General features: G+C 48.4%; 1 protein-coding gene across 1 annotated transcript in view; it reads right to left on the bottom strand.

Annotated features, from left to right (window-relative positions):
- The window catches only part of ATP6V1B2 (ATPase H+ transporting V1 subunit B2), a 56681-nt gene that overhangs the window by 9745 nt on the left and 25387 nt on the right, over window positions 1–21549 (bottom strand). Inside the window, exons 2-9 of the mRNA XM_044278738.1 lie at window positions 15600–15655; window positions 14341–14439; window positions 14142–14235; window positions 13990–14067; window positions 13747–13886; window positions 7250–7351; window positions 5844–5941; window positions 5635–5758 (exon numbers count right to left, since the gene is read on the bottom strand). Of these exons, the coding sequence (XP_044134673.1) occupies window positions 5635–5758; window positions 5844–5941; window positions 7250–7351; window positions 13747–13886; window positions 13990–14067; window positions 14142–14235; window positions 14341–14439; window positions 15600–15655 (791 nt within the window). The remainder of the gene's footprint in view (window positions 1–5634; window positions 5759–5843; window positions 5942–7249; window positions 7352–13746; window positions 13887–13989; window positions 14068–14141; window positions 14236–14340; window positions 14440–15599; window positions 15656–21549) is intronic.

The following is a 21549-nucleotide window of genomic DNA, read 5'->3' as shown; positions in this document are numbered from 1 at the left end:
AATTTTCCATTTTAACCCATTTTTTCCACTAACAAAGCAAGGGTTAACAGCCAAACAAGACTGTATCTTTATTGCCCTGACTCTGCTGTTTACAGAAACACCCCATATGTGGCCGTAAACTACTGTACGGCCACACAGCGGGGCGTAGAGGGAAAGGTGCGCCGTTTGTTTTTTGGAGGGCTGATTTTTATGGACCGGTTTTTTGACACCAAGTCCCATTTGAAGCCCCCCTGATGCACCCCCAGATTATAAACTCCATAAAAGTGACCCCATCTAAGAAACTACACCCATCAAGGTATTCAAAACGGATTTTACAAACTTTGTTAACCCTTTAGGTGTTGCACAAGATTTAATGGAAAATAGAGATACAATTTCAAAATTTCACTTTTTTGGCAGATTTTCCATTTTAATTTTTTTTTTTCCAGTTACAAAGCAAGGGTTAACAGCCAAACAAAACTCATTATTTATGGCCCTGATTCTGTAGTTTACAGAAACACCCCATATGTGGTCGTAAACCGCTGTACGGGCACACGGCAGGGCGCAGAAGGAAAGGAATGCCATACGGTTTTTGGAAGGCAGGTTTTGCTGGACTGTTTTTTTTTACACCATGTCCCATTTGAAGCCCCCCTGATGCACCCCTAGAGTAGAAACTCCAAAAAAGTGACCCCATTTTAGAAACTACGGGATAGGGTGGCAGTTTTGTTGGTACTAGTTTAGGGTACATATGATTTTTGGTTGCTCTATATTACACTTTTTGTGCGGCAAGGTAACAAGAAATAGCTTTTTTGGCAGCGTTTTTTATTTTTTTATTTACAACATTCATCTGACAGGTTAGATCATGTGGTAATTTTATAGAGCAGGTTGTCACGGACGCGGCGATACCTAATATGTATACAATTTTTTTTATTTATGTACGTTTTACACAATGATTTCATTTTTAAAACAAAAAAATGTTTTAGTGTCTCCATAGTCTAAGAGCCATTGTTTTTTCAGTTTTTGGGTGATTATCTTAAGTAGGGTCTCATTTTTTGCGGGATGAGATGACGGTTTGATTGGCACTATTTTGGGGTGCATATGACTTTTTGATCGCTTGCTATTACACTTTTTGTGACGTAAGATGACAAAAAATGGCTTTTTTTACACCGTTTTTATTTTTATTTTTTTACGGTGGTCACCTGAGGGGTTAGGTCATGTGATATTTTTATAGAGCCGGTCGATACGGACGCGGCGATACCTAATATGTATACTTTTTTTTTATTTATGTAAGTTTTACACAATGATTTCATTTTTGAAACAAAAAAAATGATGTTTTAGTGTTTCCATAGTCTAAGAGCCATAGTTTTTTCAGTTTTTGGGCGATTATCTTAAGTAGGGTCTCATTTTTTGCGGGATGAGATGACGGTTTGATTGTTACAATTTTGGCGTACATGCGACTTTTTTGATCACTTTTATTACCTTTTTTTGGGAAGTAAGGTGGACAAAATTTCAATTTCATCATAGTTTTTTATTTTTTATTTTTATGGCGTTCACCGTTCGGGTAAAGTAACATGACCGTTTTATAGATCAGGTCGTTACGGACGCGGCGATACCAAACATGTGTAGGGAATTTTATTTTTTAATTTTTAATCAGTGATAAATGTGTTTTTTGATTTTTACCTTTTTTTCACTTTTTTTTTGACCCAGACCCACTTGGTTCTTGAAGATCCAGTGGGTCTGATGTCTGTATAATACAGTACAGTACAATATATATTGCACTGTACTATATTTTACTTACACTGAACAGATCTATGCTTTCAGCACAGATCTGTTCAGCACCATGGACAGCAGGACGCCTGAGAGGCGTCCTGTTGCCATGGGAACCTTCCCCGTCTGCTCAGTTATGGTCAGAACTGCGCAGACGGGGAAGGGTAAGGACGGGGCTCTGGGGGGGCTGTCTGGGGGCTCTCTCCCTCTCCATCGGGGGGCTGCAAAGGCACTGCAGCCCCCCGATCGGAGAGGGAGGGAGCTCCCTCTTACTGTTAACTTTTTCCATACAGCGGTCCGTACGGACCGCTGTATGGAAAGGGTTAAACGGCTGACATCGCATCACCGATGTCAGCCGTTTATACCAGGGTGCCAGCAATGTGCTGGCACCCTGGTATACCCACTGTACACCAACGATTACGCAATAGGAGGCGGGCGGGGGATCGCGATCCCGCCTGCCGCACCGCCCGCCTCCCGCACCGCCCCCACCGCCCGCAACACCCCCCCTGCACCTCCCACCGGGCTAAAATCATTCAGAGGTGCAGGGGGGGGTGATAAATATATATTTTCGCCACACTAAAGTTTCTGATCGCCGCGGTCAGGGACCGCAGCGATCAGAAACTGCAGAAAGCGCAACAAACCGCAGGTCTGAATTGACCTGCGGTTTGTTGCGATCGCGGACATGGGGGGGTCACGGGACCCCCCCGCGCATTTAGCCGAGGTGCCTGCTCAATGATTTGAGCAGGCACCTTGTTCCGATCACAGCCGGCCGCACGGCAGTGATCGGAACACCACATGACGTACCGGTACGTCATGTGTCCTTAAGGACTCGGGAAACATGCCGTACCGATACGTCATGTGTCCTTAAGGGGTTAAAACCCCCAAAATTGCAATTATAGCATTGCAATTTCTATAGAGTTAAGTAATTTTATCCAGTACAATTTACAAAGATCGGTATATTCCAATGCAGTGCTGCCACCTGCAGGCCTGAATTGGAATATACCAGTAATAGGCCTAGAAGCTTAGGACAGACTGACTAATTTACTTCAGTGGAATGCCTTTCCTGATCTCAGAGGGTCAGGCGTTCCTGCCTGAAAAATGCACGCTTAAGTTTTTTTTTTTATGATATATACTTGGCATCCTTTCAGATGCTGTGGTCACATTTGACCGTGGCATCTGAGGGGTTAAATGTCCGTGACTTGCATTACACTACTGATCACAGATATTAGCCCCAGGTGTCTAGTGTATGAAACAGCCGGTACTAGGCAGCAATAGTGCTTACTCCGCTACGGAGCAGGCGCAGTCTTTAGAGACCTGACGTCACATTCTATTACATGCGGGGAAAGTGTTACGTTTTCTTTTTTTTAAATCTTTTTTCCAGCCCCCCAGGGGACAAGGATGTGCAATTATTAAATTACATTAGTATATAGGAAAAGCAATTTCATACATTAGTTGATAGGAAATTCAGTAGAGTCCAATGCAGTGCTGCCACCTGCAGGCCTACATTGGGGTATACTTGTGACAGGCCTGGTAGTCTCCTAGAGGCTCCAGCCTACCACCAAGGAACAGCTTCCCCAATCTCAGCAAAGGGAAGAGGTTCTGGCCCACCTCAGATGTCTCCATTATCCTGGGAATCTGCTAAGGGGCAGAAACCTGGCAGCTATGGCCTTTTTTTAAAGTCACGAATTCCGCCGTACATGTGGGGCGGCAGTCGTGAAGGGGTTAAGGAGTCATAGGCAAAAAAATAAATAAATAAAAAAGACTAGTAAGACAGCTAAAAAAAAATACTAAAGAAAATGAGCCCAGCAATTCCTCCTTTCCGGCCATCTACACTGGGAAATCTAGAAATAACTCCTCTCTATATGTCCCAGGAACTCAGCCACGCTCCCCTCATCTTTACTGCACTGGATCTGTCTGCAGCAGAATCCTCTCCCCCGTGCCTAGTCTGCAACAGGAAATAAGACTCAACAAACCTGACCCCCTAGTAGTCTGCAGCCAAAAATAAAAATAAATACAGGGTTTTACCAGATTAGACATAAAATGCTGCGCTATGCCTAGTCTGTTTTACGTGTGGTATTACAGTTCAGCTCCACTGATGCAAACAGATCTGAATTGCAATAAGGCTAGATTCAAACTAGCGAAAGATCAGGGAGGCAAGCTCTCTGGGTCCACATTGGCAGATGCTACCTGAATGCCCGCCAGCCCCATTACATATAAAGGGGACAGGCAGAGATCCAGAAAAGCCTGCCAGATCTCTAACGTTAGTGTGAACACTCGCCTAAGGCTACTTTTACACTAGCAGCAGGATGCATCCGACAGGCTGTTCACCCTGTCGGATCCGTCCTGCCACTATCTCGTCGTGCCGCCGCTCCGTCCCCATTGACTATAATGGGGACGGGGGACAGAGCTCCGACGCAGCACGGCGAGTGGCCACTGGACTAAAAGTACTGATTATCCGACTTTTTAGTCCGGCGGCCTCTTGCCGCGCTGGAGCTCCACCCCCGTCCCCATTATAGTCAATGGGGACAGAGCGGTGGCACGACGGATCCGACAGGGTGAACAGCCTGTCGGATCCCTCCTGCCACTAGTGTGAAAGTACCCTAACACAGCCATGTTTTCTTATGTCAACCGCTTTACCAATTGTGTTCTCTACAAGATTTCTACAAGACCGTCTCAGGAACAGAACATCAAAGACACTTCAACAGAACTGAGCTGCAATTCCAGACACAACCCACTGACAGGAGTGGCGCTGTTTCTGGAAGAATGCAGCCATGTTTTTGTAATCCTGGACAATCCCTTTAAGTATAACTGAGTAATATTTTCTTAAGTTGAACATACTTCAAAATGGTACAGTATAAAAAAAAAAAAAACTCCAGACAAGTATAAAAAAAATTATGGGGTCAGAATATGGTGATGAAATGAAAAATCTTTTTTATTTTTTAAATATTAAAACACAAGAAAAGCTATGTGGTATGGCAGTAATTGTGCTGCCCCGGAGAATGAAGGCAACAGGTCAGTTTTACTTGATAAGGGAACGCCATAAAAATGAAACCCATGAAATGGTGCAGAATTGTTTTGTCGTCCCTCCCCCCCCCCCCAATTCCACCACTTTTGAACATTTTTGTGCAGCATCCCACTACATCATATGCAATGATAAATGGTGACATTAGAAAGAACAACTTCCCTTTGAAAAAAAAAAAGCCCATAAAATAAAGTTATAGCTTAAAGGGGTTGTCCAGGTTCAGAGCTGAACCTGGACATCCTCCATTTTCACCCCGGCAGCCCCCCTGACATGAGCATCGGAGCAGTTCATGCTCCGATGCTCTCCTTTGCCCTGCGCTAAATCGCGCAGGGCAAAGGCATTTTTCTGAGTTCCGGTGACGTACCGGGGCTCTCTATGGGGCTGACAGGCAGCCCCGGTGACGTCACCGGCACTGATGGGCGGGATTTGGCTCTGCCCTAGCCAATAAAACGGCTAGGGCAGAGCTAAAGCCCGCCCCTCAGAGCCGGTGACGTCACCGAACACACTGCTGGGCGGAAGTTACCGCCCGGCAGTGTGTTATTGAAAACACAAGAGCCTGTGCCCTGCGCGATCTAGCGCAGGGCACTGGAGCGCATCGGAGCATGAGATGCTCCGATGCCAGGCTCAGGAGGGCTGCCGGGGTGAAAATAAGGGTATGTCCGGGTTCAGCTCTGAACCCGGACAACCCCTTTAAGGAAGGCAGGGAGTGTAAGAAAAAAAAAAAAAAAAGGCAAAATCGCCAGGGCACTGAATGCCTCAATAATTGGGAAAATCCAGAAAACCTGTGGAGGTTCTCCGCTGACGCAGGGGCGAGCAGCAGACATTCTGCCTACTTTTCCTTCAGGCACTGTAAGTTATATGGATCTTACCTCTCTCAAGGCCTCAGCATAAGAGCTCATGTCCGTGAGGATGACCAGAACGTGCTTCTCACACTGATAGGCCAGGAACTCCGCAGTGGTGAGGGCGAGACGAGGCGTGATGATACGTTCAATGCTGCGGGGGGACAAAACAGTCACATACGGAGGGCACAGCAGGCACTGCCAGGTTCATCATACCCAACACAGCAATCTGCACTTACGTGGGGTCATTGGCCAAGTTCAAGAAGAGACACACATTGTCCATGGACCCGTTCTCTTCAAAGTCTGACTTGAAGAACCTAGCCGTCTCCATGTTCACCTTAAAGAAATAGGAAAGTATAGATCAGGCAGTGGAAACCAAACTTCTAAAAGGGGTTGTGCCACAAGATTAGAGGATAACCATCTGATCGGTGGAGGTCCAACCTCTGGGACCCCCCATGTAACACAAGAATGAATGGAGCGGCAGCTTGCACGTGACTGCTGCCACTCCATTCATCTCTACGGTGTGCTGGAGACAGTACGGCGCTTGGCTATCTGACACTCCCAAAGAAAGATGGTTACCATTCAATTTTGGCACATCCACCTTTTAACCCCTTAGTGACCACGCACATTTTTCAGTCGCATTCCAAGAGCTATTACTTTTTTTTTTTTTTCATCAATGTACCTGTATAAGGGGTTATTTTTTAGGACAAATTATAGTTTTTAATTCACTATTTTGGGTACATAAAATCATTAACGCCAGCTATCTAGCTTAAACCCTCCTTTGTTTACATCAGTGAAAAGGCATATTGGTCACTAAGGGGTTGAAGGGGCCAAGCTCTGTGCCCATGTTCGGCATATACGCCAGGACAAGCTCCAGTCGTACACAAGAGAATGTCCCTTGGGCTCAAAGGGGTGAACTAGTTTAGAAATCCATTTGTATACATCCTATTAGAGAAGCCCCAGTTATCTGGGAAGGGTCCTCATCTCAGCCACAGTTTAGAGGGGCTACAGACATCTTTCTGGAGGTCTTGTCCCGTCTGTTATTACACAGACGACTCTGATATGAACGAACAACATGCAATGCTTAAAGGGGTTTTCTGGGATTGATACTGATGACCTATTCTCTGATTGGTGGGGGTCCGACACCTGGAAACCCTGCCGATCAGTTGGTTGAGTAAGCAGTGGCACTCCAGTGAGCACCACAGCCCTCTCTCCTTTTCCTAGGTCATGTGACGTCACGTTCATCGGTCACATGACCTATGCGCAGCTCTGCCCCATTGAAGTGAATGGGGCTGAGCGGTGATACCAAGCACAGCGCTATACAACGTGCAGCGCTCACAGGAGCCCCAATGCCCCAAACACGTGATCGGTGGGGGTCCCGTGTGTCAGACACCCACCGATCAGACACTGATGACCTCGCCTGAGGAAATATCAGTATAAAAATCCTGGAAAACCCCTTTAATCGCCCCTGCGGTGACTCCGCAGGGAAACGGAACGATTACTGCCAGGATTCCCGACAAATGACAGCTGATCGCTAGGGTCAGAACAGGAGAACACTGACCGGCTTACAGGTATACACTGTCCACAGCGGGAACGCATTACTGGTAAACGCCATTTATAGGCTGTTCTATCGTTATATACTCACCCCCATAGCAGCAAACACGATGGCAAAGTTATCCTCGCTGTAATCCATGACGTCTTTGGATTTCTTTACTAGACCTGCCTGGCGACAAATCTGCGCTGCAATCTGACGGGAGACAAGGACAGTTATATATGAGCATGTAGTACAGCACCGCCGGAGATAGCAGATCGATAATAAAGAGATAGGACCAATTACTCCATTTTTTTCCATTTTTAAATACCATTGACAGATATTAAATTTACACTTGAATACTCGAGGAAGGAAATTCACTTTTTGGATACCCATATAACAATGATAGATAATCATTTATCCACAGATGTTTACGTAAAACCAACTGATAAGAACACGCTACCAAGTTATAATAGCTCTGCTCTGATAATGTTGGTGCACAAAGCTGAGATCTGTACAGGAGAGGTCACTGTGCTGGCCACGCCCCCCTGCACTGCAGGCTGCTGCTTATTGCTCTCTCCCAGGATTCTTAACCCCTTCAGCTGCACAGACTCAGGGCTGAAGTGTTTACTGTGTAGCTGCAGGCAGTGAGGAGGCAAATGCTGGGCACAGGAGCTCAAAGAAGTTCTGCAGAGCATTGCAGGTAGGGGAAGATCGTGTGTGTATCAGCAGTGTCATTGTACAGCTAGGACTTGTAGTCCTACACATACAACATGCTGCTGAGTCTCCCAGCAGGCAGACATGTCACTCAGGGCAGCACTTGTATTCACTCCCTTAGCAGTGTCATTATACAGCTGGGACTTGTAGTCCTACACATACAACATGCTGCAGAGTCTCCCAGCAGGCAGACATGTCACTCAGGGCAGTACTTGTATTCACTCCCTTAGCAGTGTCATTATACAGCTAGGACTTGTAGTCCTACACATACAACATACTGCAGAGTCTCCCAGCAGGCAGACATGTCACTCAGGGCAGCACTTGTATTCACTCCCTTAGCAGTGTCATTATACAGCTGGGACTTGTAGTCCTACACATACAACATGCTGCAGAGTCTCCCAGCAGAGATTGTTTTTATTGCAAGTAAACAAAGGGCCAGAAGAGAACCAGGGAAATGCGGAAACAGATATTTTTTGCCTAAAACTTGCTTAGCTTAGTTATATAGCGCTGACCATCAGATTTAGGCCTCATGCAGACGGCCGTGCAGTTTTTTGCGGTCTGCAAACAGCGGATCCACAAAAAAAAAAAAAACGGAAGCCGCCTGTTGCCTTCCGCAAATGGCGCCGGGAATAAAAATGCCTATTCTTGTCCGCAAAGTGCGACAAATAGGACGTGTTATATTTTTTTAGCGGGGCCGCGGAACGGAGCCACGGATGTGGACAGCATTTTGGGTCCGCATCCAAGCCACAAAAACGGCGGCTCGGATGCGGACCCAAACAACGGCCGTATGCATGAGACCTTACAGTGCTATATCTTTTTTTCCATAACTCGGACAACCCCTTTAACCCCTTAAGGACCGGGCTCATTTTCACCTTCAGGACCAGGCCATTTTTTTGCAAATCTGACCAGTGTCACTTTGTGTGTGAATAACTTTAAAACGCTTTTACTTATCCAGGCCATTCTGATTTAATTTTTTCGTCACATAGTGTACTTCATGACACTGGTAAAATGGAGTAAAAAAATTAATAAAAATTTATTTATAAAAAAAAATACAAAATTTACCAAAAATTTGGAAACATTTGCAAATTTCCAAGTTTCAATTTCTCTACTTCTATAATACATATGAATACCTCCAAAATAGTTATTAATTTACATTCCCCATATGTCTACTTCATGTTTGGATCATTTTGGGAATGATATTTTATTTTTTGGGGACATTACAAGACTTAGAAGCAAATCTTGAAATTGTTCAGAAATTTTCCAAAACCCACTTAAGGACTAGTTCAGGTCTGAAGTCATTTTGTGAGGCTTGCATAATAGAAACCACCCAAAAATTTCCCCATTTTAGAAACTACACCCATCAAGGTATTCAAAACTGATTTTACAAACTTTGGTAACCCTTTTTTTAGGTGTTCCACAAGAGTTATTGGCAAATTGAGATGAAATTTCAGAATTTTAATTTTGGGGCAAATTTTTTATTTTAATCAATTTTTTCCAGTACCAAAGCAAGGGTTAACAGCCAAACAAAACTCAATATTTTTTGCCCTTATTCTGTTTACAGAAACATCCCATATGTGGTCGTAAACTGCTGTACGGGCACATGGCAGGGCGCAGAAGGAAAGGAATGCCATATGGTTTTTGGAAGGCAGATTTTGATGGACTGGTTTATTTACACCATGTCCCATTTGAAGCCCCCCTGATGCACCCCTAGAGTAGAAACTCCAGAAAAGTGACCCCATCTAAGAAACTACACCCCTCAAGGTATTTAAAACTGATTTTACAAACTTTGTAAACCCTTTAGGTGTTCCACAAGAGTTATTGGCAAATGGAGATGACATTTCAGAATTTAAAAAAAAAAAATTGTAATCTTTCCTTACAACAATCTTATATAGAGCAACAAAAAATCATATGTACCCTAAAAATAGTCCCAACGAAACTGCCACCTTATTCCATAGTTTCCAAAATGGGGTCACTTTTTTGGAGTTTCTACTCTAGGGGTGCATCAGGGGGGCTTCAAATGGGACAGTGTGTAAAAAAAAACCAGTCCAGCAAAATCTGTCTTCCAAAAACCATATGGTGTTCCTTTCCTTGTGCGCCCTGCCGTGTGGCCATACAGCATTTTACAATGAAACATATGGGGTGTTTCAGGGCAATAAATCTAGAGTTTTGTTTGACTTAACTAGGGCTGCACGATACGGGATGAGATATTTTAAGGGAAATGTGCTAGAGGTCCATTTGCTTGGATTTTACCATATGAGCCGCTGATGCGGTTGTGGGTGACGCTGTTATGGGGGGGGGGGGGGGGGGATCTGTGGATGACGCTGTTATGGGGGGGGTTCTGTGGATGACGCTGTTATGGGGGGGGGGGGGAGATCTGTGGAGGACGCTGTTATGGGGGGGGGAGATCTGTGGAGGACGCTGTTATGGGGGGGGGGGAGATCTGTGGAGGACGCTGTTATGGGGGGGGGGGGAGATCTGGGGAGGACGCTGTTATGGGGGGGGGGAGATCTGGGGAGGACGCTGTTATGTGGGGGGGGGATCTGTGGAGGACGCTGTTATGTGGGGGGGGGGATCTGTGGAGGACGCTGTTATGTGGGGGGGGGGGGATCTGTGGAGGACGCTGTTATGTGGGGGGGGGGATCTGTGGAGGACGCTGTTATGTGGGGGGGGGGATCTGTGGAGGACGCTGTTATGTGGGGGGGGGGATCTGTGGAGGACGCTGTTATGTGGGGGGGGGGATCTGTGGAGGACGCTGTTATGTGGGGGGGGGGGGGGGATCTGTGGAGGACGCTGTTATGTGGGGGGGGGGGATCTGTGGAGGACGCTGTTATGTGGGGGGGGGGGATCTGTGGAGGACGCTGTTATGGGGGGGGGGGAATCTGTGGAGGACACTGTTATGTGGGGGGGGGGGAATCTGTGGAGGACACTGTTATGTGGGGGGGGGGGGAGATCTGTGGAGGACGCTGTTATGTGGGGGGGGGGGGGAGATCTGTGGAGGATGCTGTTATGTGGGGGGGGGCTCTGTGGAGGACGCTGTTATGTGGGGGGGGGGATCTGTGGAGGACGCTGTTATGTGGGGGGGGGGGGATCTGTGGAGGACGCTGTTATGTGGGGGGGGGATCTGTGGAGGACGCTGTTATGTGGGGGGGGGATCTGTGGAGGACGCTGTTATGTGGGGGGGGGATCTGTGGAGGACGCTGTTATGTGGGGGGGGGATCTGTGGAGGACGCTGTTATGTGGGGGGGGGGGATCTGTGGAGGACGCTGTTATGTGGGGGGGGGATCTGTGGAGGACGCTGTTATGTGGGGGGGGGGGATCTGTGGAGGACGCTGTTATGTGGGGGGGGGGGATCTGTGGAGGACGCTGTTATGTGGGGGGGGGGATCTGTGGAGGACGCTGTTATGTGGGGGGGGGGGGGATCTGTGGAGGACGCTGTTATGGGGGGGGGATCTGTGGAGGACGCTGTTATGTGGGGGGGGGGATCTGTGGAGGACGCTGTTATGTGGGGGGGGGGATCTGTGGAGGACGCTGTTATGTGGGGGGGGGGGATCTGTGGAGGACGCGGTTATGTGGGGGGGGGATCTGTGGAGGACGCTGTTATGTGGGGGGGATCTGTGGAGGACGCTGTTATGTGGGGGGATCTGTGGAGGACGCTGTTATGTGGGGGGGGGATCTGTGGAGGACGCTGTTATGGGGGGGGGGGGGGATCTGTGGAGGACGCTGTTATGTGGGGGATCTGTGGATGACGCTGTTATGTGGGGGATATGTGCCATGACACACAGGGCCATTAGGGGAGCCAGCATAAGACACACATAGCATCTTATGCTGTTTCCCCTCATGTGTCCTAAACTGCGCACATAACTGGCTTTGTGTGTAAAGTATTTTACTACGGTCTGAAATAAATCTCTGTCCTATTGATAAAATGGCCAGCCTCTGTACTCACTTTCACTATGAATGCACGTTAGCAAGCGGGCCGGCCAGCGACGTCACTTAGTCACGCGCCGGCCGGTGTTCTGCCACTTTTCTATACCAGGACAAAAGTCTATACCCGGAAGTGATGTAGCTGCACCGGAAGTCGCTCGCTGCAGTGCATTCATCGTGACAGTGAGTGCAGAGGCTGGCCATTTTATCAATAGGAGGGAGCTTGTTTCAGACACTAGTAAAATATTTTACACACAAAGCCAGTTATGTGCGCGGGGCCCCTTCATATATAATCGCAGCATTTTCGGGTCGGCCAAATCGCCATATCGCATTTAGCGATTATCGCGATTCGATTATTTTTTCGATATATCGTGCAGCCCGGTTAACCCTTGCTTTGTTAACGGAAAAAATGCATTAAAATGGAAGATTCAGCAAAAAATTGCCGTTTTGGCACAGATTTAATTTTTTTGACAGTGTTCATTTGAGGGGTTAGGGCATGTGTTATTTTTATAGAGCAGATTCTTAGACAACACCTAATGTCGACTTTTTTAAAATTTATTTAGGTTTCACACTAAAATATCTTTTTTTAAACAAAAAAAAAATCTGGATTCCTGGTTGGCCAACAGTCAGGAATCACGGGCTCAAAATCCTCTGGGGTACACCAGACAAGTTCACCGGTAGTGGGCTCAGGTGGACTTATCTGGTGGGCCGGAAAACTAGTATGAGCCCCAGAGCTACTTGTACTAGTGTGGGCCACAGGGTCCCTGGCATGGGGGTCCCCTGGCTCCGCCTAGCGGCATCTCAGCCGCCTTGGGGGCTCATCACTAGATGAGGAGGATGCGGATGACAATAGGAAAGTGGGGTCATCCTCATCCTCACTGTGGCTCTCAGAGTCGGAGACAAGCAGGGCGTATGCCTCCTCAGCCGAGAACGTCTGGCGGGCCATGGAGTGAGTGTGCGTGTGGGTGTAAAACTTTATTTAGTGTGCGTGTGTGTGCGGGGATGGATGTTCACTTCACTTATAAACCTAACAAAAAAATAAAAAGTAAAGCCCTAAAAATTTGAAAAAATAAATTCCTATTTAAACTCTCTGATCAGCGGTGGGGTGGGCGATGCGCTAACAGTGGCTGGACGCTAAGAGTGCCGGCCACAGTCAGCATACACACAAAAAAAAAAAAAAAGCGCTTGCGCCCCAAAAAGTGTGTGTGTGTGTAGGGTGAGGGGGGGGGGCAGCAGCACCCCTGGGGGGGTCTAGGGTCACACAGCTGAGTGTGCTGTGGACCCCAGAAACCTGATCAGGGTGAAGCCCCCCAAAAAAAACAATGTTCCATGTGATCACGTGATCCATGCGCTTGGGGCGCCCTGACGTCACTCTGGATCGCCCGGGAGCCGCACGGATGGCAAGTATGCTGCTCCCCCGCTACACTTTACCATGGCTGCCAGGACTTTAGCGTCCCGGCAGCCATGGTAACCATTGAGAAAAAGCTAAACGTCGTATCCGGCAATGCGCCGAAACGACGTTTAGCTTAAGGCCGGATCCGGATCAATGCCTTTCAATGGGCATTAATTCCGGATCCGGCCTTGCGGCAAGTGTTCAGGATTTTTGGCCGGAGCAAAAAGCGCAGCATGCTGCGGTATTTTCTCCGGCCAAAAAACGTTCCGTTCCGGTACTGAAGACATCCTGATGCATCCTGAACGGATTTCTCTCCATTCAGAATGCATTAGGATAATCCTGATCAGGATTCTTCCGGCATAGAGCCCCGACGACGTAACTCTATGCCGGAAGAAAAGAACGCAGGTGTGAAAGAGCCCTTAAACAGCTAATCTGCATGAGTCAAACTCCACTGACCAGATACTGATGACCTCTCGAGGATAAATCAATATAAAACTTCCAGAAGACCCAATCAACCTTAAAGATTATGCTACTTGTGGTTCCCCAATGAAACTGCCTATGACCCACTTGCTGAGCTCACCTCATTATGGGGGAGACCAGCGGCAGAGAAAATGGGGATTTTCTGCCCACGAGCAATACTGTTCATGCCATCGATGGCAGATATGCCTGTCTGGATCATCTCCTCAGGGTAAATTCTGCACTGAGGGTTAATAGGCTGCCCTGTGGTGAAAAAAACAAATGAAAAACCAACATAGGTTTAAAGAACCTATGTGAATTATATAATGCATATAAAAGACCGCTACATGTGGATTGTCCAACTTACCCATGATGTCCAGGTAATCTTCAGCCAGCACGGTAGGCCCGCGGTCAATGGGCTTCCCCGATCCGTTAAATACACGACCTGGAAACCAGAACGGAAATTGACTAAATCTGCAAATGACATGGTGATCACACGAGCACAAGGTGCACACGTACCCAGCATGTCCTCAGATACAGGGGTCCTCAGGATATCTCCAGAAAATTCACAAGAGGTTTTCTTGGCATCTATGCCAGAAGTTCCCTCAAATACCTGCAGGAGGAAAGCAGCAGAGAAATGTCACAGGATAAGAGAAGAAACAGTACAAGGAGCGTACAGGCGAGATTTACAGGTGAAGGTGTCACCCTCTGGTCTTACCTGTACTACAGCCTTAGAGCCGCTGACCTCCAGCACCTGGCCACTCCTTTTTGTGCCATCAGGAAGAGTCAAGTACACAATCTCCGAATACCTGGGGAACTGAGAAAGACCCGAGACATCAACCAAAGGACTGACGCTGACATCAAGGGAAAGTCTATTAGACTAATTTAATACTGAGCTATCCTCAAAACAGGTCATCAGATCGGTGAGGGTCTGACACCCTGCACCCCCACCGATAAACAGCTTACCAAGTACAGCACTGTCCATTGTATAGCGGCTGTGCTCGGTATGGCAGCGGAGCACTTGAAAGGGAATGATCTTCACCTAGGCCACGTGACCGATGAATGTGACGTCACTGGCCTAGGAAGAGGCCACAGCACCACGGTCTCTTTAAAAATCTGATCAGTGAGGGTGGCGGGAGTCGGCCCCCCACCGATCAGGCACTGATGACCTATCCTGAGGACAGGTCATCAATTTTAAAATCTCAGACAACCCCTATAACATAAAAGGATATAAATTCAAAGATTGGCAGAATGATGCAGAACCCAGAGGCTAGGCAAACCCATAAAAAGCCACGCATGCCAATAGAAGAGGATGAGAAGTTGGGGGGCTGTGGATTTTTGGTTTCACACAGATGTCCGTTGTATAAAGAAGTCTCCTGTAGTCTCTATCAATTCAAAGTGAAAACCTCCCAGCACGTCTTGCTAGTTCACCGGGTATAGCTCGAGGTGGTAACAGTGGTGGCAACGTCTGCAGCCAATCAACATCGGGCTATGTCTAAATGCGTGCCAAGGGATAAATAGTCCAGACGGGTGGACTGTCGGCACCTACCCCAAATATAAGTCTTTGAAGGACTCCCAATGCTCTGGGGAAGGCTGCATCCCCTCGATTGGTTACCAGACCCAGCTCTGTACATTTTGTAGTGCTGACACCTGATATTACAGCAGGTCACTACAGCTTCATGAGCTGTAATAGCAGGGGATGGCGATGCTATAAGTATGGAGCGGTGCCTGGTAAGCCATGAGGAGGACACGGAGCTTGCAGGAGCGTCCCAGCCCCTTGATCAGCTGGTCGGTGCGGGTGTCGGAGGCCGTAGCTGATATTGATGGCCTGTCATAGGGATAAGCCATCATTATCAAAGTCCCAGGATGTTCACATGTTGGTGAGTCCCATCTGCAGCCCTTCAAAGCCAAACCCGTCCACAATAATGTGGGCACAGAGCTACGTCCACGTCAGATTAGAAGCCAAGATCTGCTCACCTTAACATTGTCCAGGATAACAAGGGGTCCATTGACTCCAGACACCGTCCGATAAGCTGCAAGCAAGGACAGGCAGATTAATATGGGGGGAAAATAGACGCAAAATACATCGACTTATACAGAGACATGAGAGGGACTGTTGTGGATTTTTACACTGATGGGACTATCCTCAGGAGAGGCCATCCATAGCATATCGGCAGGGGCCCGATCAGCTGTTACCCTGTATATCCGGAGGCAGAGCCACCCAGATTCATGCACTGTGTAATGGACAGAGCTGGAGCCTGCAGACCTGCTCCGCGTCACTTTACCAGAGCCGACCGGAGGGGCGTGCCATCAATAATAAAACCAGCACCTGGATCGGAATACTTTTGTAATTGCTTGTAATTAAAAATGTAGTGTAGCCACTGAGCTATTTAATAAAAGATCGGTATAGCGCCACCTGCTGTTTGCTGTGTTACTTGTTTTTGTCCGTCTTACTGAGCTGGTCGAACGCTCTCAGTTTATACCTTCAATTGTCACCAGCCATATGTGCTGTTAGAAGCTGTGGCAGTTACAGGGAGAGAGATGCAGCAGAAAGGACACGCCGGCTGAGCTACCAGCTTGAAATAATAAATCTAGCAGAACAATTGCAGCAATCAATGGGGAGATCTCTGGGGCCATGTGAGGGACAGAGCTGGGTCTAGTTTTGTTAGAAAGATTGTCATGTGCTATGTGATGTCTGATTTTAAATTTTTACATTAGTCACAGCTTAACCCCTTTAAGGCTTGACTCACACATGCAGGTTTTTGGCACCGAGGCCAGAAATGGAAGGTCTTCTCCTGTTGGATCCACTTCTCAAAAAAACTGCGTGTGAACTCAGTCTAAGGCCTCATGCACACGACCGTTTTGGCCCGCATCCGAGCTGCAGTTTTTACGGCTCGAATGCGGTCCCATTCACTTCAATGGGGCCGCAAAAGATGCGGACAGCACTCCGCGTGCTGTCCGCATCCGTTGCTCCGTTCCGTGGCCCGGCCCCCGCAAAAAAAAAAAAATAACCTGTCCTATTCTTGTCTGTTTTGCGGACAAGAATAGGCAGTTATATCAATGGCTGTCCATGCAGTTCCGCAAATTGAGGAACGCACACAGACACCATCCGTGTTTTGCAGATCCGCAGTTTGCGAACCTCAAGACGCACAACGGTCGTGTGCATGTAGCCTAATACAGGTAGATGCAATTTGATGTAGTGCCATGGACAGGGCTCTTACTGCAGAGACCAGATAGGTCCTGTCCAAGCAAAGAAACCTCCCTCCATGTGGTGACATGGCCAGAATGTCAACCGGAAAAAGGCTGAACCAGTGGAAGTCAATGGAGGGAAAGTTGTGCCCAACTCGCAACAATATCAGAATTTTTTTTTTTTACAATTGTCGCCTTGCGTACATTACGTGCCACATTCACGCAACATGTCGCTGTGTAGCCATACCCTTAATCCTCATGGCCTCTGCAGACAGCATGGTGCTGCCCTCTGCATTCTGTAATCCCAGTCTCAGTTCTTGGGGTGGCAGGGAAATCCCAGGTGCCATGTAATGTGCTACCACTGTCCAATTTGTAGGGTCGTTTCCTACTAATGTCTATTTTGTGACCTTGAGGAGACCTCCGGACCCTCCTGATGGATAAAAGCGCTATAGACGAGGCAAAAACCAATTCATCTGAATGCTATGAGTAAGCCTACGAAACCTCATGTCAGCCAAAAGGAATGGAGCACCCGCGGGACATCACCATAGGAGAAGCAGAGCACCAGCTAATTAAACAATGTAGCATCTTATTAATAGTCTGTCCTTCTGACTTACACGGGTTCACGCTCCAGTCGAGTGACCTCAGTCCCTCTATGACAATATGTAGCGTTGTCCTGAATAAGCCCAGAAACCATCTAATGAGGGGTCCCGAGCAGTAATTGCACAGATGAAGAAGTCACGGGCACTTCTCATGTACTGCCCATCATCTACCCAACTACTAATGTACAATGTGGTCATTCATGACATCTCCAGGCATGTGATGGGGAGGACTTTCTGTAAATTCCATCCGTGTCAGAGTCCTGACTATTGTGTGACAGCGACACCTGCTGGCCAAACAGTAAAACTGTCTCACCGAAGCTAAAGCAGACCATAGAGCGCCGTCTGATAAACCTGACAATTTCAATGGGGTCCATGGACAAATCATAGGACAGGGATGCTCAACCAGCTGTTGTAAAACTACAACTCCCAGCATGCCCTAATAGCTGTAGGCTATCTAAGCATGTTGGGAGTTGTAGTTCTGCAACAGCTGGAGGGCCACAGGTTGGGCATGCCTGTCCTAGGAGATCACTTTGTCCCCTTCCCATGCCCACAACACACCCAAAGTAGTCAACAAGTCATCTTCTGACTACAGGATCCTATGGTCCATAAGGCCTCATGCTCACGGCTGCATGTACTGCGGTGCACAAAATACGGATACCATACGTGTTGCATCCGCACTTTTTGTGATGCACATTGGGGAAGATATATCAATACTGGTGTGAGATGCACCTTTTTTTTTTTTTTAAGAGGCAGAAGCCTCAAAGGGGTCATCAGACTAAAAAATGCTCCCCCATATGCCGGGGCCCCTCACACTGATTCTACTTACCTGGCCTCCGCGTCGCTCCTGGTCTCCGCACCGCCACTGCTTCTCCCCGCGCGAATGAAAACATCCAGTCTTGGGGGGACCAGCCAATGGCAGACAGGGAGCCTCCCTAGCCTCACCCACGATGCTAGGGAGGCTCGTCCCAGTCACTACCTGCCCTTTGCTGCTCCCCCCCCCCCCCCCACCCCACCCCCGGGATGTTTTCATCCGCACACAGGGAGAAGCAGCAGCAGCGGTGCGGGGAGCCAGGTAAGTAGAATCAGTGTGAAGGGCCCGGCATATGGGGGAGCATTTTTTTTTGCCTCGGATGACCCCTTTAACAAATCAAGTGCATCTCTTCCCTGCCCTGCGTCAGCTATAACTTCCGGCACGCCCCTTCCTCTAAGCCACGCCCCACTTTTTCAGCAATTCATAAAAAATTGATAAGCGGCTCAAAAAGTCGTGAATTATTGTGCACACATGCTGTGCGCCACAATGTGCAACTTTACGCCACAATTGTGGAGTAAAGGCAAAAATAAAGGTCCCACAATGGGTCCATATTGTGGGGCCAAGAGGACAGCACATGGACCGCATCTGTATTCTGCCAATCTGCAATTTGTGGCCCACAAAACACATTCGGTCATGTGCATGAGGCCAATCCTGTACAGAAAAAAATCTAAATTAAAGGGGCTGTGCCACCATAGCTCATCTATCCACAGGACAGGGGACAAGTATGTAATCAGTGGGGATCTGACCACCAATCACTAGAACAAGGTACAAGTCCCCTGAGGGAATGGAAGGACAGTCACCCCACCCCCAACCTCATCTCTGTGGTCACCAATCTGTGGTAGTCTCATAGGAATGAATGGAGCGGCAACGAGGGTGATCTTTGCTCCATTCACTTGGAGTACTCAGGGAGAGTAACTGATGGGGTCCCCCAGTGGCCAGACCCCCACTGGACATCACCTGCCCTGTCCTATGTTAAGGGGGAAAACCCTTTTAAAGGTCTCCATTACCAAAACGGTTTCACCTTACATCCCTGATGTGCAGATGTTTGTACCCATGCAGCTTGGTTGCAGCTGGCGCACTCTGTATCATCCTGAGGTCAGAGGCCTGCCCTATGTACAACGCCCATGTGTGTGTCAGGAATCTTGCACCCATATGTCACCTAGGCCCGGTATGCCAGAGCTCACTGACCAGCCTTTGGGACTTTTATAATACAAACATGGGGGAGGGGAGAACACTACTGTATAGTCTGGTAGGGACCATACACTTTTCAAAAAGTCTGCAAGGTAGAAAGCGGAGACACCCGTCTTCTTCTGCAGGAGCAAAATTGTGAAGTTGCTGCAGGAGTGAAGGACCCACCATTGAAGTAGATTGCTACATGCACCGATTCCCTATGGTTCCTATCCAAAGGCCAGCAGTGTCCTCCACAATGTGCAGTCATCTGCTCCAGAGGCCAGCAGTGTCCTCCACAATGTGCAGTCATCGGCTCCAGAGGCCAGCAGTGTCCTCCACAATGTGCAGTCATCGGCTCCAGAGGCCAGCAGTGTCCTCCACAATGTGCAGTCATCTGCTCCAGAGGCCAGCAGTGTCCTCCACAATGTGCAGTCATCGGCTCCAGAGGCCAGCAGTGTCCTCCACAATGTGCAGTCATCGGCTCCAGAGGCCAGCAGTGTCCTCCACAATGGGCAGTCATCGGCCCCAGAGGCCAGCAGTGTCCTCCACAATGGGCAGTCATCTGCTCCAGAGGCCAGCAGTGTCCTCCACAATGTGCAGTCATCTGCCCCAGAGGACAGCAGTGTCCTCCACAATGTGCAGTCATCTGCCCCAGAGGACAGCAGTGTCCTCCACAATGTGCAGTCATCTGCTCCAGAAGCCAGCAGTGTCCTCCACAATGTGCAGTCATCTGCTCCAGAAGCCAGCAGTGTCCTCCACAATGTGCAGTCATCTGCTCCAGAGGCCAGCAGTGTCCTCCACAATGTGCAGTCATCTGCTCCAGAGGCCAGCAGTGTCCTCCACAATGTGCAGTCATCTGCTCCAGAGGCCAGCAGTGTCCTCCACAATGTGCAGTCATCTGCTCCAGAGGCCAGCAGTGTCCTCCACAATGTGCAGTCATCTGCTCCAGAGGCCAGCAGTGTCCTTTACAATGTGCGGTCATCTGCTCCTCTACAGGACAGATCTCATTTCCTCTTTGTGGTCAATCTGTCACTGTACATGAAATACTCATTTTTCCAGGAACCCAGGTCATGGGACATTGACACAATGAGCCCTGTTCATGATAACCCTAGTCCCTCCATCTCCAGCAGATCTGTATACTGCACAGTGACGTAGGCAAGCACTAGATTACCTAGGAGCCGCTAAAGGGATACCACATGCTGTCCTATGGACCTACCTTCAGAGAAGACCATCAGAGTGACACTAAAGGGTCCATTAGTGCTGTGAGCCCCTAGATCTCCATGTTATGTGGCGCTTTCCAAATTTTGACTATGGGGGTTTACAGCAGCAGTGGAGGAACACCCGATGCGTCACAGGCGAGTGCAGCCCCTATAGAAACTTGTGGTATACCGTCTGGGATTCATTCCTCCACAGCTATTAGGCAACTGCATGAACAGCAATTACCTAACATACCCAGCCTTACTTCTGCTTTCTAATGACAGATGTGAACACAAGGAAGAGATTCCAATAAGTGGTATTTGTGGAATTGTTTATGCAATTGTCTTACAGTCTTTAAAGTAGCCTTAAAGAGGTTTTCCGAGATTTAAATACTGATGACCTATCCCAGGACCCCCGCTGATCCTGTGAGCACCGCAGCCCTCTCTCCTTTTCCTAGGCCAGTGACTGCACGTTCATCGGTCACGTGCCTTAGGAACAGCCCAGCCCATTGAAGTGAATGGGGCTGAGCGTGACACCAAGCACAGCCGCTATACAATGTACAGCGCTGTACTTGGCGAGCACGGAGAAGGCTGCGGTACTCACAGGAGCCCGTGCCTTCTCAAACAGCTGATCGGCAGGGATTCCGGATGTAAGACCCCGACCGATCAGACACCGATGACCTATCCTGAGGATAGGTCATCAGTATTCAAGTCTTTGAAAACCCTCCTGGGGCTGTGTGACGGACTGAACAGTCACTGGGGCTGCTGGAGAAGCCCGAGGGCTAGCCTCCTTCCTACGGACCCAGAAGTATGGAGACCCCCCTCAGACCTTTTGGGGTTACATGGAACTATGAACCCTGATTTATGTGTGGAGTTTATATGCCACATATTTCCTATTGCCCACTAAAGCTACAGGGTGTGAATCCAGCAACACAAAAAGGGTTAACTCTGCACTGAGACTC

Source organism: Bufo gargarizans, chromosome 2 (assembly GCF_014858855.1).
Source record: "Bufo gargarizans isolate SCDJY-AF-19 chromosome 2, ASM1485885v1, whole genome shotgun sequence".
In the NCBI taxonomy this organism is placed as follows: domain Eukaryota; kingdom Metazoa; phylum Chordata; class Amphibia; order Anura; family Bufonidae; genus Bufo; species Bufo gargarizans.
The sequence above is the reverse complement of the archived record's forward strand: the minus strand, read 5'-3'. Positions and strand labels throughout refer to the sequence as shown.